The sequence below is a fragment of the Chlorocebus sabaeus genome, chromosome 15, assembly GCF_047675955.1.
Source record: "Chlorocebus sabaeus isolate Y175 chromosome 15, mChlSab1.0.hap1, whole genome shotgun sequence".
In the NCBI taxonomy this organism is placed as follows: Eukaryota; Metazoa; Chordata; class Mammalia; order Primates; family Cercopithecidae; genus Chlorocebus; species Chlorocebus sabaeus.
The window spans coordinates 76,922,205-76,938,749 of NC_132918.1; the positions used below are offsets into that span (position 1 = coordinate 76,922,205).

Sequence of the window (16,545 nt, forward strand, 5' to 3'; positions counted from 1 at the left end):
ATACTTAAGATATATATCCTTGTTAATATACCCTTCCATTTTTGAGAGCAAAAACTTGATGCTCTACTAAATTACATAATATTTGGCACTGTAAACCCTTCTGAAACCGTGTGGACAGACAGGTGCTTATTCTTCAGGTCCATACTCAGTGCATACTTCCAAAATATTTTGGAAGTGATATTTGGTTGGGTGAACAGTAAAATGGTGGGAGCAAAATGCGTTTTTTTGTTTTTTTTTTTTTTTTTTCTGAGGCGGAGTGTAGCTCTGTTGCCCAGGCTGGAGTGCAGTGGCCGGATCTCAGCTCACTGCAAGCTCCGCCTCCCGGGTTCACGCCATTCTCCGGCCTCAGCCTCCCGAGTAGCTGGGACTACAGGCGCCCGCCACCTCGCCCAGCTAGTTTTTTGTATTTTTTAGTAGAGACGGGGTTTCACCGTGTTAACCAGGATGGTCTCGATCTCTTGACCTCGTGATCCGCCCGTCTCGGCCTCCCAAAGTGCTGGGATTACAGGCTTGAGCCACCGCGCCCGGCGCAAAATGCGTTTTTAAAAACCCTCCAGTTCGTTAGCAATCTGTAACCGGCCAATACAAGGTAATTTGTTTTTAATCCATAGTTTCTCAGTTGGTGCAAGTGTGAAAAGGACTTGTAAGAATTAGAGCACTTGTCTTGGATGACATATTAAACTTTGCTGTTTGAATATTGCCTAGGTTTTAAAATACCAATAAGAAATTAAACTTCCCAGTATCGGTATTAACTTTGAAATTCTTTCCTTCTGTAAGATGAATTTAATTTGTCAAGATTTGTGTTAATAAGCCCACATTCCTGATTTTTGTGTTTGTTGTTATCGTTGGATTTTTTTTGTTGTTGCTTTGTGATTTCTTAACCAGCCTTGAAATTTAGAAATTGTGACTTTTTATATTCTCTCTTCCCTTTTTTGTTGGGGAAGTTGATTTTTTAAGATAATCGTAGTTTTAACAAGTCTGTTGGTTTTAGGATTTGGAGATTGGAAGACTGATTCTGTTAATGCAGTTTTTTCCTGTACTAAAATGGTACATGGTCACAATTATAGCTGAGCATTGCCATTTTCAGGATGTGGAATTAAGATTTTATAAGAATTTACATATTAGGATTTCACTAGAATGGGGTCGTTTGGTTAATCTCCTTTGTATTTAAGTGTAAGGACAACTGGGTTTGAAAGCAGCTTCTTACTGTAGATAATTATTTTGCTCTATGACCAGCTTCTGGATTGGTATATTCCCAGGAAACCTGATTCACATTTGACTTTAGAAAACACTCCATCACCCACATCAGAATATCTGATGGTTATACATTTTCTGAGTCATAGAATTAAATTGATAAACAGTCTCCCAACTTTTTCCATCAAGTGTCTTAATGAAACAAGTCAAATAATGAATTTGTCTAACCAATTTTTTAAATATCTTCAGGCAGGTAAAGTGAGGAAACATGTAACTGAACAGGAAAAAACTGAAGAGGGATTAGGCCCTAATATAAAAAGCATTGTCACCATGTTGATGCTGATGCTATTGATGATGTTTGCTGTCCACTGTACCTGGGTCACAAGCAATGCTTACTCTAGTCCAAGTGTAGTCCTGGCCTCATACAATCATGATGGGTAAGAAAATAACTCAGATACAAAAACAGTTTATACTTACACTTCTTTTTCTTTGTCTCAAAGGATATAATTAAAAAATGGAATGTTGTTTGTGAGATTCTGCATTTGTTTTTTTGTTTTTAATTTTTTAATTTTTGTAAGTACATAGTAAATACATATTTTATGGGGTACATTCTATTTATGTCTTTTGGTACAGGCATGTGTAATAATCACGTGTAAAATGGGGTTTCCATCCCCTAAAGTATTTATCCTTTCAGTTACAAATGATCAAGTTACAGTCTTAGTTATTTGTAAATGTACAATTAAATTATATTTTACTGTAATCACCCTGTTGTGTTTGTACCTGTTAACCATCCCTGTGCACTCTCCCCCGCCCCCGCCAGCCTCTGCCTTCTGCTCTCTGTGAAGCTCTGTATTTGAATCTACCTTTCTTTGTCCTCTCCTTCACCTTAGTGCCATTGGTAGTAATCATTGTATTTCATGCTCTTTTCCAGAGTATTTCTGCATGCATAATCATATACATCAGTTTTTCTCAAATGTGTGTGGTCTTCGTACGCACAGCATCATCATTAACATGAAACTTGTTAGAAATGCAAATTCTTGACCTCACCCTAATGTTACAGAATTAGAAACCTGGGGCTGGGGCCTAGCAGTCTGTGACTTAACAGACCCAGGTGATTCGGATGCAGCTAAAATGTAAGAACAGCTGATTTATGTATTGCCATGGCTTTCAACTACTGTTTCACTTGGGAGCTTATTAGGCTTGTACACTAATAAGCCCTACCCCAGAACTACTGAATCAGAATCGGCTTTTTTTGCTTTTTTTTTTTTTTTAAATACAAGATATGCAGGTGGTTTGTGCACACACACACAGTTTGAATAACACTAGTCTAGCTCTTCATTGTTTCACTTTTTTTTCCCTCATCGGTAGAAGCTTTTATTTAATAACTACCATCCTTAAAATCTGAACGCATTCAGTGGTTTAATACCTCAAGATTTTAAGTTAGCCTCTTCATATTTGTGACATCTCATTTAAAAGAGTATTGTGATTCTTTTCAGCACCAGGAATATCTTAGATGATTTTAGAGAAGCTTACTTTTGGCTAAGGCAAAATACAGATGAACATGCACGAGTAATGTCTTGGTGGGATTATGGCTATCAGATAGCTGGAATGGCTAATAGAACTACGTTGGTGGATAATAACACCTGGAATAACAGCCACATAGCACTGGTAAGGATTTAATAAACACAAGATTAAAAAATCTCTATTGACTCTTTAGCAGTCAGGCTTCACTTGTGACTAGGAAAAATGTGGATGAAAAGTACTCTGCTGAATTCTCAAAATACTTTTTTTACACATAAAGTGAGTTCAAGTTGTGCTTATTTATTTTGTTTTTAAGAATGGTACTGAGTATCATTCAGAATTACAGGCTGATTTCTGGTAGATTTTATGATAAATTTAGCTTACTAAAGAATTAGACAAAATCTGAAACTTAAAGTGTTTGGCTTGTATTTTTGGTGTTATAAACTAAAAATTATTTGCAAATATGTAAAGTAAATACACTGTATTTTATGGATAGGCAAACTGTTCCTCTAGCTATTAAACAACGAATCTACATGGATTAATGTAATCACCTCTTTGTACTTCAAAGATTTTAAATACAAAGAGTAGTCTTAACCAAATGAATTCTATTTGTATTACTGTTGTAGCTAATTATCAGATATGTGCTAGACTGGGGAGAAGAAATGTGTGTGCTAGCAAGATCACTGGCCAGCCCTGGTCTGCGGTTGTGAGAAGTTGTTTCTTCTAAGCTTGCCTGCTTTCATCATAAAATGTTAATGTCATAGAACTTAATTATTAGCAAGATATTAGAACATGTATTCTGATTTTTGACTATAAATTATAGTTGAGAGGTTCATAAATTTCAGTGCATTTGTTGAATTCATAGGAAATCATTTCTGCAAAAAAAATTCCATGTAAAACAAACTCTTGATGAATTCCATGTTGTAGTAAAAATATACCTTGATTTTTATGAATGTGGGAATAATCAAAAACATTCTCTTTTTTTTTTAAATTCTTCAGGTGGGAAAAGCTATGTCTTCTAATGAAACAGCAGCCTATAAAATCATGAGGACTCTAGATGTAGATTATGTTTTGGTTATTTTTGGAGGGGTTATTGGCTATTCTGGTGATGATATCAACAAGTTTCTCTGGATGGTTAGGATAGCTGAAGGGGAACATCCCAAAGACATTCGGGTAAGAAACTAGATAATTCCAGGTATGTGAAAGATAATTCCAGGTACTGTGTCCAAGTAATTCTCTGATCCTGGTAATTGCATTGTATTTGTTTCATCATCCTATCCCTCAGATTAGTTCCTTACCCTGACTTTACTATTTATTACAGATACTAGAGGCATTTCCTAGATTAAAACTTTTTGAACTCAAAATGGAACTAATATTTCCATTCTCCCCTATGAAGCAGTCCCTCGCCAAGACTTCTTACTTTTACGTCTCTTCACAGCCTCTCACGTCATCCCTTTCTTTCCATTTCCATTGCTTCCACTCTAGTACTGACCCTTATGCTTGTAAACCTGAAATAAGATAGTAACCTTGAAATTGCTATCTTTACCTTATCTTGTTTCCTCCCTCCCAGTATAAGATGAAATTGATCATGTTACTTTTAGGCCCAAAAGATGTCAATAGATTAAGGGAAGGGACCTTAAAACCAGACAGATATGAGTTAAAACTAAAACTGTCAACTTGGGCAAGTTATTTTAGCCACTCAACATAATATGCTTTGAGCACTAGGTCTAGTTCTAGGATCTGGAATTAAAATGGTGACCAAGGCAGACTAGGTTATCTTTTGCCAAAGATAATGAATTTGTAGTGCCATTTAATGAGAATTTATAGTAAAGTAGTTGAAGCCCCCGCCTAGGGACTGGTACAAAATAGACAACCTCTGATAAAACATTGGTATAAAGTGTAAACCCCTCTTCATGTTTTGCCTTCCTTTGCTGGTCTCTTGTTCTTCTGCCACCTTTTTCTACTCTGCCAGTATGTTCCAGCCCCTGAAACTTGCTTGTGGTTTCTTTCCTTGACTCACCTGACACATGTGTTTTTACGGTTCCTTTCCTGGAATACTTTCCCTGCCACAGACTTGTCCCCTCTCTGAAAGCCCTTTTCTGGTGTACTCAACGTCTGTACTCATCACCAAATTATTTATACCTGTTTTGCAGGAGTCCCCAGACCCCAGGCCGCGGACCAGCTCTGGTCCGTGGCCTGTTAGGAACTGGGCCACGTAGCAGGAGGTGAGGGGCAGGTGAGCGAGCATTGCCACCTGAGCTCTGCCTGCTCTCAGACCAGCGGCAGCGTTAGATTCTCATAGGAGCACAAACCGTATTGTGAACTGCGCATGCAAGGGATTTAGGTTGCACGTTCCTTATGAGAATCTAACTAATGCCTGATGATCTGAGGGGGAACAGTTTCATCTAGAAACCACCAGCCCCCCGCCATCCGTGGAAAAATTGCCTTCCACAGAACCGGTCTCTGGTGCCAAAAAGGTTGGGAACCACTGCTGTTTTGTATTAGAGTCTGTCTTACCTCTTTTACTAAATTGTGAGCTAAGATGGACATCCAGCATTGTGCTTTTACATGATGAAGGCACAAAAGATAAGAGTAATTGCCACTGATGCAGAATAAAGGAATCTTGGGAAAATATATGCAGGTGTCAGGTGATGGGGGTGAAGTAAAGCCTCAGAATTCCTGATCAAAAATGTCAATGCTGTAATGTTTCCCTTAACTGATTAGTAAACATTATTTCTTTGTATTAATCTTCTGAAATTTAATTCTCCCAGTATGTGGTTTTTATTTGTGGATTTGCTTTAGCAGTGTTAAAACTGTGACATGTGATAGATCACTGTTTCTAAATGTATGCTTTGAACATTAATATATACAGAAATCCTAAATTTTTGTGTATCTTAAATTATTTTTAAACTTCATGAATAGATAATACAGTCATATGGTTCAAAAGTAAAGTATAAGAGGATATACAATAAATGTCTACCCCTCTTTGTGTGGTTCAAAAATAAAGTATAAGAGGATATACAAACAAGTCTCCCCCCCCCAAAAAAAACCAGAAAGTTCCTCTATAGTTAATAACAATGCATTATGTACTTGTAAGTTGCTAAGAGAGTAGATATTTCAGTGTTCTCACTACAACAAAATAAATATGATTGATGCATATGTTAGACTGATGTAGCCATTTCACAGTGCATATTTCAAAACATGATCTTCAGCATAAATATACACAAATTTATTTGTCAGTTAAAATTAGAGAGGGAAAAGTCCCTGGTCATCACTGGTTATTTTCTTGTGATTTTTACTTCTAGCATGTTATATACCCTGTTCACTTCATAATATGTCTTGGTGATCTTTCCATATTAGAACATGGAGAGCTTCTTCATTCCTTTGTTTACATTTGCACAGTATGTTGCATGTTTTGTGTGTGTGCCATGATTTATTTAACCTGTCCCCATTGATGGAATTTAGATTGTTTCCAATATTTTGGTCTTATGAACAATGCATAATAACTTTCTGCATTCATTATTTTGGCCATATACAAGTATCTCTGTAGCGTTAATTCCTAGAAAAGGAATTTCTGACTCAGAAATTACATTTTTTTACCTAGAGTGCCAAAATTGTTCCTCATAGAGGTTAATTTATAAGTTAAGCCAAAAAAATTACCACAGTTTTTTTAACATTCTGCTCCCCAATTAAAGAAGCCGAATTTAGAGTTCATATGGAAAAATTTAGCTAGAACACTTAAGAAAACTCTGAAAAGGAGTAACAGAGATGAGGATGGGTAATTGAGAGAGCCAGCCCTGCCTGATATTAAGCCATGGTGTTGGTACCAGTCTATTTAAATTATGACAGTGGCCATGCGCAATGGTTCATGTCTATAATCCTAGCATTTTGGGAGGCTGATCACTTGAGCCCAGTAGTTCAAGACCAGCCTGGACAACATGGTGAAACCCTGTCTCTACAAAAAAAATGCAAAAATTAGTTGGGCATGGTGCTGTGGGCCTGTAGTCCCAGCTACTTGAGAGGCTGAAATGGGAGGATTGCTTGAGCCCAGGAGGTTAAGGCTTCAGTGAGCCACAGTCATGCCACTGCACTCCAGCCTGGATGACAGAACAAGAACTTGTCTCAAAAATGATAATAATTAAGGCCTTATAACATGGTTTAAAGTCTGGTGGGATTTATTTTTTTGAGGTGTAACTGAATATGGCTTTATAATGATACCTCAAAAGCTTATTCTTATGGGGAAATGAAAAGAGGAAACTATAGGTTTGAATATGTTAAGTTGAACTAATATGGAACTTCTGGTTTCTTTCTTGTAGGAAAGTGACTATTTTACCCCACAGGGAGAATTCCGTGTAGACAAAGCAGGATCCCCTACTTTGTTGAATTGCCTTATGTATAAAATGTCGTACTACAGATTTGGAGAAATGCAGGTTAGTTAAATCCATTTTTCTCTAATTTTCATTCAAAATAATATTTAAAACAGTCTTATTTGCCTCTAGAAAACAGGATAATGATGTTTTGATTGTGCTGAAGAGAAATGTGGTTGTCTAATAGTCTTTTTTTCATTAAATTTAGATTTCTGAAACTAATATGTGAGAAATTAGAAAATAAAATTTTAGATCAAGGACTTCTTTCTAACATATTTATTAACAGTAGCCTCAAATCCAATCTTTGCTTGCCATCTCACCTTTAGACCTTACGCTTTTGGAAAGTATTGTTCTCCAAGAAGAGTTCTCCTAGCTAGGAAACAGTGTGGTGTCTTAGGTACATCACTTTGCTGCTTGGTGGAGAAAAGCTTAAAATTAAAGAATTGAAGTAAATAGTCACTTCAGATGTTCACTCTCTCCCTGTTCTCCATTACCACAAATAGCTAGAGCTGTCTGAGTCAGAGTTTTCTAGTAAATTAGAATGATGTGGTACAAAAGCTTAAGGGTCTACAAAATGAGTGAATGTGTAAAGAGGCATTGTGGCAGAAAGAAGAAACAATGGACTTGATGTCATAATACCTGTGTTTTCGATCAGGTTCTGTCAAGTCATGTAACTCTCAGACAATTTGTATCTGCCTTGGATTCCCTTGGTTCTTTTCTTGTTTGTAAATAATGGTGCTTGGATTGATGACTTGATTTTTAAGGAAACCAGAATATGTCACCCCAAAATATGCCTCTTTGACATAAAAGTTAATTTTGAGCTGAAGGCAATTTAGAAATAGCAAACAGAGAAAAAGCTCTGTCTAACCTCTTTTCTACCTAAAGGCAGAATATAAATTCTCCTTTACTGGAGACAACTCTTAAGACTCTTATCAGCCCAGGGAAAGCACCAAAGGAATCTGCAAACAAAACTTACTCCATTAGTTTATCATATATGTACCCTTCTACTTTCCCATCTTGGAGGCCTAAAACCACTTTCCTTTGTCCTTTCTCCACAAATGTATTGTTCTTTGTTGAGCATGCTATATAAGCCGGAGTTCTAAGCCACTGCTTTGAGTTCCTTTTCATTGGGGTTTCTCCTGCATAATGTGCGCTGAGCGTCTTAATAAATTTGATTTGCTGTTGTTAATCTGTCCTTTTTTATAAGTTTCTGTCCCAAATTACTATCTTCGTACTGTTAGTTTCACTGAAAAGTGCTTATTTCTGTATTGCTCTCTGGTTAAGTTGATAATAAAGCAGAGGAAAAATTGCTTGCTTAATTTTATACTATCATTGGAAATCAGGATAACTATCAAAACTAAAGGGGTATGTTTGGACTTCAATTTGTGAATCAAGTGTTACTGGGGTTTTTGTTTGTTTGTTTTTTGGTTGGTTGGTTTGTTTGTTTTTGGTTTTTTTGAGAGGGAGTCTGTGGCCCAGACTGGAGTGCAGTGGCGTGATCTCGGCTCACTGCAAGCTCCGCCTCCCAGGTTCATGCCATTCTCCTGGGACTACAGGCGCCTGCCACCACACCCGGCTAATTGTATTTTTAATAGAGATAGGGTGGTCTCGATCTAACCTTGTGATCCCCCCGCCTTGGCCTCCCAATGTGCTGGGATTATAGGCGTGAGCCACCACGCCCGGCCCAAAGTTTTATCCTTTTCTAAAACACCATCTTTGTGGCTAATATGGACTGGAATATTCACTTGGTTTCAGAATAGTTAGCATATGCTGTGTTCCTGCTTGTTGTGTTGCTTCAAGTAATTCCAAGTGGATTATATTTTATCATTATTCACTTGGAATTACTTTGTAGGTGACTTTAAAAAAAGCAGATGATAATCTAGATTTAGGTTTTTATTTGTGTTTATAGTTTCTTTCGAAAGCCACACTTTGGTCTTTAAACTCTTGCTAAGAAAGAAGCACATTGGCTATAATAATCAGTTACCCCAGAAAACATATTTTCTGATTGGCTTGTTGCTAGTTTCTGTGCTCACTACTGATCACATCGAAGGACCGTTTTCTTCCTCTCTTTTAAGTTTATCAATAATTTTAAGCCATGTTCCCAGCATACATTCATTTTGATGCCTACCTGACTCAAGAATAATATATGGTTAAAATATGAAGTATAACTTTTGCTATCATATAGATAAACAAGAACAAGTAATTCACTATTTGAAGGAGAGCTGGTTTTCATGTTTGTTTTAAAGTTGAGTTTGGCCGGGCCTGGTGGCTCACACCTGTAATTCCAGAACTTTGGGAGATGAGGTGGGAGGATTGCTTAAGCCCAGGAGTTCGAGACCAGCCTGGGCAAGATGGCGAAACCCAGTCTCTGTTTAAAAAAAAAAAAAAAAAAAAAAGGGAAAAAAGTTAATTTACTTATGCTAGATTTGTATGTCAACATAAACTTAGTCTGAGAATTTTTTTTTCCCCCGAGACAGGATCTCACTCTGTGGCCCATACTGGAGTACAGTGGTGCAATCATGGTTCACTACAGCAGCCATGACCTCCTGAGCTCAGTTGATCCTCCCACCCCCCACCCTGAGTAGCTGGAACTATAGGCACATATCCACCATGCCCAGTTAATTTTTGTGTTTTTTGTAGAGACAAGATCTTGCTATGTTGCCCAGGCTAGTCTTGAACTCCTAGGCTCAGCCCATCCTCCTGCCTCAGCCTCCCGAAGTGCTGGGATTACAGGTGTGAGCCACCACACCAAGACAGTCTGAGAATTTCTTTTTTTTTTTTTTTTTTGAGACGGAGTCTCGCTCTGTAGCCCAGGCTGGAGTGCAGTGGCCGGATCTCAGCTCACTGCAAGCTCCGCCTCCCGGGTTTACGCCATTCTCCGGCCTCAGCCTCCCGAGTAGCTGGGACTACAGGCGCCCGCCACCTCGCCCGGCTAGTTTTAAAGTCTCCTTCCCTCCCTATGTTTTCCCTTTTTATCCCTTATATATCCTTTCACGATTTGGTTTTTTTATTTGGCCTCCTTTGTAGTTCCCACTTTTGGAATGTAGTATCTCTTGCTTACTTGTGCATTTATTTAACAAATAATAATTGGGATATAAAGCTACACTTTGAATAAGATAAAGACATGTTTACATCCCAGTCGAAGATACAGGTAATTTTTAGTGTAAGTAAAGATGTTAATAATGTATGTTATTAGAACAAGATGCTCTAAGGAAACAATAAAGGAGATTTGTCAATCACTAATCTCAAGAAAATATTTCCCTGAAGTGGGTGGTAAAGGAGCCAGCCATGCAAAATAACTGAATGAAGAACATGCCAGGCAGAGAGGATAGTGCAAGGCCCTGAAAAAAGAAGCCCCTTGGGTGTGTTCTGTCTGTATACCTATAAAAAGGGCTTTGATAGATTTCATTTCTATGTTTTGGGGTGTGTGTGTGTGTTTTTTTTTTTAATGCCTTTAGGATGCTCATCTACTCTAAGGACTTTGTGAAATTTTTACTCTGATGTACTTAGTTTCTCTCTTCCTGATTTCTTCCTGTCTAGTTAGCAATACATGAGAACTATTAAGATAGATTACTTGATTGTTTTCCTAGTTTAAAGGGAGAAGGTATTACTGTAATGATAACATTTACTGTCTTATAACACTGAATGTTTTCCAATGTGGTTAACACCCAGTAATAATGTTACTTTTGCAGCTGGATTTTCGTACACCCCCAGGTTTTGACCGAACACGTAATGCTGAGATTGGAAATAAGGACATTAAATTCAAGCATTTGGAAGAAGCCTTTACATCAGAACACTGGCTTGTTAGGATATATAAAGTAAAAGCACCTGACAACAGGGAGACATTAGATCACAAACCTCGAGTCACCAACATTTTCCCAAAACAGAAGTATTTGTCAAAGAAGGTGGGTGCCAAGTGAAGGCATTAAAGGGTAACTTAAGGTTGGTTGGTTTGTATGAAAAAGAATTTCTGGAAATTGCAATAAACTTCCATCTGCCAGATTTATAAAGACTGTGGCTTCTATATTAATACAAATTAAATATCAGGCTAGCCTGCTAGGAGCATTCCTTTCAAACTGAGCACTTCAGATATCCCAAGCTGAGATTTTTCCAGAGGCCTTCTGGCTTTGGTTTGTGCTATTCCCACTGGTAAGACTTACTTGTGAAGTAAGATGTAGCTGTGGCCATCGCTTTCCAAACCTGTATGAAAGTAAAAATGCTAAATTCTCAAGTACAATAATTATGAATAGTTCCTCATCTTTTGAGCAGAGCAAATTTATATTGCATCTTCGTGTTCCATTCTGAGTATGGTACTACTCTATTATTCATTGAATAAAGAATAGGTTTGAATTGGGTGAGTCCTTCTGAAGCCCAAAAAAAATCATTTATCTTAAGATAATTTTTTTTTATGTAATTGTGACAAAACTTATAGGCAGGAATTATGAGACTACTGCAGTTCTTTTCTAATAAATATTATATAAGATATGAAGTATTTCATTGGGGGTCATTATTGCTCACTTAAGCCAAATAGATCTATAATCTTTGCTATAAAAGATGACTAAAAATGAGTATTTATATAGGTTGTCCAGCACTAGGAAATAAGAAGTAATGAACAGTCAGATAAAATGTTAAGGTTCATTATAAGGTACTATGCTTACAATACTGGTTATTATTAGACTAACTTCAGTTCTCATTTTTTAAGGATGCTTAGGTTTACATAGCTCAGATCAGTTATTTTATATCATTGAAACAACTGTCTTAACTTTTTGTTTATTAAAATATACATCAAATATATTCAAAATACTGATGATTTTAATTTGTACTATGAAAGTGCTGAATATTAATGGTGTGATATGTCAGTGGAAGCTTTTTATGTGAATATTTTATGTGCCAGATGTAAATTGCCAAATCTAGACTAATGTATTTAAAGATGTCACATAGAGCTGACATTCATTGTGTTAGTCATAGAAAACTCATCATCTTTAGGTAAAATAACATTAAGAAATAAGATGATTGTCACAGCTATGAGGTAGGAGAAACTGGTGAGTCACACCAGTACACAAGGCAAATGCTGCTAGTCTCAAAGCAGTTACTCCTAAGATATCTAAGTATAACTAAGGTGTACTTTTTATGCAGAAAGAGGGCTGTTGAACTTGTCTGATGATATAGACCCCAAAGGCAGTGAATTTTCTTAATTTGACCTCTTTTGCCTTCCCATCATTTTCCCAAAATAAATGTGAATGGATAAATAAAACATAATCTGTCTTGTGTGCCCAAAACATATATTCTGGTAGCCAATGACATATTTTGACATTCTGGTTTCCATGGTTTACATGTTTTGTACTAGCACTATGAAGGAATGCTTTTTATACTTTCCTTTCTCTACCCTGGTTTTGACTTTGGAGGAGGAGGGTATACATAACAGCATGCATTCTGAGAGTTTACCGGCCATCACAAAGCTGGCATGACTAAGGTGCTAGAAATTATAGTCCAGGCTGCAGAAAAGGTTTTTTGGCATGGTTCACTGCCAGTAGGAGAAAAGCACCCTGAGGGCTATTACACACTTGAGTATTCCTGGGGCACATCATAAGACCTCATAGAAAAAGTATCCTGTTAGAATCTGGATGTAATGATAATATAGGAACTACTAGATCTGGTTTGAATTTTTAAAAATTGTACCCTCTGAAGTTTCTTACTTTTTGCCTTAATAAAATCAGTTCAATACTAAGGTAACATAATGGGGTTAACAAGTTATTAGTAGCTAATTTTTAGTACCTTAAAAAAGATTGCATTTTGCCTTGTGTTCTCATCCCTGTTAGAAACTACTATAAATTGTCTTGAATTGAACATCATGAGTAAAGGAACATGATGCAGGATTTACCCAGTTTCTGAAACCTCTGAGAGTTGTATTTAAATGTGAAAATTGAATTGAGTGGTCAGTCTCTGGAGTCTTTTGCCTCTGTTAACCCAGAGCTTTGACGCTGCATTAAATTACTTATTTTCAAAAAATCTTTGCTGTCTTCAGTATCTCAGGCTGTGTATCAGATTGAAAGACATATATGCCTATGATTTATCCTATAGGGTTCTAACATAAATATTTTTGCAGAAATTTGTACCACTACATTTGCAGTAATTTGTTTCTAATACTAGGAAACGTCTATTAAAAGTATTTTAGTGGGATACTGAATTGTTAAGAAAAATATTTTATTTTTAAAAGATGTATGAAACTGAAGGAATGTTGTTTTGCTTTACATTTTCAGTTGCTTATTTTCTTACCTAAAAGATTATTTTTAGAGAATATGCCAAGTGATTATATCTCTCAGTTTTATAGATGGTTACAGTCATGTTCATTTTACAGAAAACAGGGACTCTTAAGAGTTACTAAATTAACTTGTTTTTCTGGCACACACCTAATTTCCTGGAGGCTAAACCAGGAGCAGCATTACCATTTCTGATTCCTTAGTCTAGTGTTATGTATTCTCTCTTGCCTGGAAAGTTGAATAATTACAGCTCAGCACTTTGTGGTTGAGAAGAGAACTGAAGATTCATTCACTTGATGGTGAGGATGTCTAGGAACCTAGTCCTTTCACCTTGGATGTGTTAGTGTACTCAGGTAAGAAACACCACTAACAGTTTAATGGCATTCACTGAACTATTCAAGGAATACAGTCACAAGAAGAGCAAAGAGCTTACTAAGTTGTCATAGTGTAGTAAACGTGTGTGTATAGATTTTTTAATCAGTAAGAAACCTGCATTAATACTATGTGTTGTTTTTTTTTTTTTATAGACTACCAAAAGGAAGCGTGGCTACATTAAAAATAAGCTGGTTTTTAAGAAAGGCAAGAAAATATCTAAGAAGACTGTTTAAATGCACTGTTCTGGTTCCTAACTTGAAGCAGTTGTCCTTGTGAGAACCGGTCTTTGCCTTTAGCTCATGTCGTGTTTCACAGCAACAGAGGGTACAGAACCATCACTGGTCCGGGTTAATATACAAAATTATCTGGCAATGCCTGATTAAAAAAATAAAATTGGCTTGTTGAGAACAGCTGTTTTCGATTTCTAATGTGAAGCAAGACAGAGCACTGCTGTAAATGTTTAGCAGCAGATTTTTTTTTATTGGTACATATTATCCTTCAAATCTGAGAATTTGGACTAATTGCACCAAAGAACCCTCTAATTTGGTCCCTGGCACATGCATACTTGTCAATGTTTTTATTCTTTTACAAGACCTGCATTTTATTTGAATTACCCAAATAGCAATATGTAAAATACAAGTGACAAAAGGTGATGAGAGCTTCTTGAACCAGTAAACTAGTACAGGTCTGAGAAAGACATATTAGAAAAATAATTATACTTCCTTGAATTATATTTATTTTCATGTTTCTCCAATGCAAAGAATGTTTCATCAAATGTACATTTTCTATTGCTTAGTGTTTGCTCTGAGAAGAAGCTGCTGTTTCAAAGATGGACCTCTGAGTAGCTAATTGATTCAAGTAGTTTTTTTATGTTGACACATTATTACTGCTTGTTAGCAGTTGTTTTCACCAGGTACTTACAGAGCAGATTTCATACATTGTTCATTCAAGGGCTAAATTTATATTCTTTGGAAATCATGGCAACTACACAGGATGTTGCTTACCAGGATGGGGTTTTGGTATCTTAGTACTGAAGTTAGCACTATGTTTACATACAAAAGATTAAGGAAAAAACCCTTAAAGTGGACAGGTGTCTGAAGTTCATTTTCTGTGACTCATCGAAATGGCAAAAGACTTGTAACAACTTTGCCTGGACTTTTCTTATTTTAAAACAGTTTCATCCATCACAGTGATTTTGTTCTCTGCTCCATGTGTTTTAATCCCTTGAGCATTTGATGAAACACTCTTTAGTGCTATATGCATTTTCTTACTTTTATTAAAAATGTGACAATTGTCAAAAAGTGCACTAAAATGTAAATGGAGATTGAACAAGTTCACTTTCCAGCTTATAGGCAACTTTATACAGACTTGAACATTTTCTCCAGTTGTTTAGTAAAAGTGAAAGAGAAAGGGTTTTTCCTGCCACAGGATAGAACTTTTTTTTATATAACAAGCATAACACACCACTGCTTTTGGTGGAAAAGTGCAGAATAGTATGTACCTTTTATGAAGAAAAATGTAATTTACAATGTTCAGTGAGAATGTTACTGCTGATTTTCTTTTCCAAGGTGTAGAATATTCTTTGATTTATAGAATTCATTTTTGACCCAGATGATGGTTCTTTTACAGAACAATAAAATGGCTGAACATTTTCACAAATAGAGTGTAACTAAGTCTGGATTTCTGATACCTTGTCATTTGGGGGATTTTATTTTACTTTGTTGCTTTAAAATTCAATGCAGAGAAGTTGTTGACTGTAGGGGAAATAAAGTTAATTCAAATTTTGTGTTAAGCGTTGTTTTTTACAATTTTTTTGGTTTTGAAAGGAATTAGTACTGAACACGTACCTCCTTCTTCTTTGTTCACTATCACAAAGGTTTTAAAGAAAATGTGTGGAAAGAAATACGTTAAGATTATTTCATCTTAGACCAAGTTATTTTGCCGCCTTTTACCCTGGAATGAAAATCTCGGTTTTTTGGGTTTTTGGTTTTTTGTTTTGGAAGGGATTTGGGGAGGGGAAACACCTAGCCAACTAGGAGTTTTATCTCTATGTAAATAAGGATAGGAACCTAACAAAACCATCCATGAAGTTCTGGTAATGAAATGTCGTCTCAGTATAGAATTTTCTCATTAAACAAATCTCAAAGGAAAGACCCCTCACCTTTCTCAGGAAACAACATTTTGGTTCAGTGTATCTTGTCAGTAAAATACCATATTGTAACTATTTAAGCACTTGTAGCACAAAAGTGAAATAGTAGTTTGAATACGTTGGAATGTAGGATAATTGACTCAAAATATTCTTTAGATCTCTTAATTCATTTCTTGTGTAGTCACTAACATTGTACACCAAAGGAACTTAAAGATCGTGGCTGTGAAGTTTTAGACTATAAAATAGCTTTTAGGCTGTAGTGCTTTGTAGTATAAATAAGGCAGCAAGGCAGCAACTCCAAAGACAAAATTCACTTTTAAGACTTATATTGTAACCTACTTGAGTTTATAGTTGTGGAGTTTTAATTCATTTGCATTCTAGGCCATGACCAAGTGACCAGAGGACTAAAATAGTATAAAAGCGTCCTGTAGTGAGTTTCCATAGCCAAGGGGCTGTAAGATCATGAAATTTGGAGCTGTTTCTCCTTTTTAAAAAAGTTAATTGTAAAATAGATATTAAATAAAATTTACCAACTTAACCATTTTGAAGTATGCAGCTCAATAGTGAAGTACATTTACATTGTTGTGCAACCAGTCTCCAGAACTCTTTTCATCTTGCTGTAGCTCCTGCTGCTTAATGCTGGTTTTGCCATGTTGCCCATAATTCTCAATCGAGATAA

At 36.3% G+C, this 16,545-nt stretch overlaps 1 protein-coding gene across 1 annotated transcript in view; it reads left to right on the forward strand.

Annotated features, from left to right (window-relative positions):
* Nucleotides 1-15,509, forward strand: part of STT3B (STT3 oligosaccharyltransferase complex catalytic subunit B) — a 104,996-nt gene extending 89,487 nt beyond the window's left edge. Inside the window, exons 11-16 of the mRNA XM_008009357.3 lie at nt 1,444-1,631; nt 2,691-2,862; nt 3,715-3,888; nt 7,032-7,145; nt 10,775-10,987; nt 13,870-15,509. Of these exons, the coding sequence (XP_008007548.1) occupies nt 1,444-1,631; nt 2,691-2,862; nt 3,715-3,888; nt 7,032-7,145; nt 10,775-10,987; nt 13,870-13,950 (942 nt within the window). The 3' untranslated portion in view covers nt 13,951-15,509. The remainder of the gene's footprint in view (nt 1-1,443; nt 1,632-2,690; nt 2,863-3,714; nt 3,889-7,031; nt 7,146-10,774; nt 10,988-13,869) is intronic.
* The last annotated feature ends 1,036 nt before the right edge of the window (nt 15,510-16,545 follow it).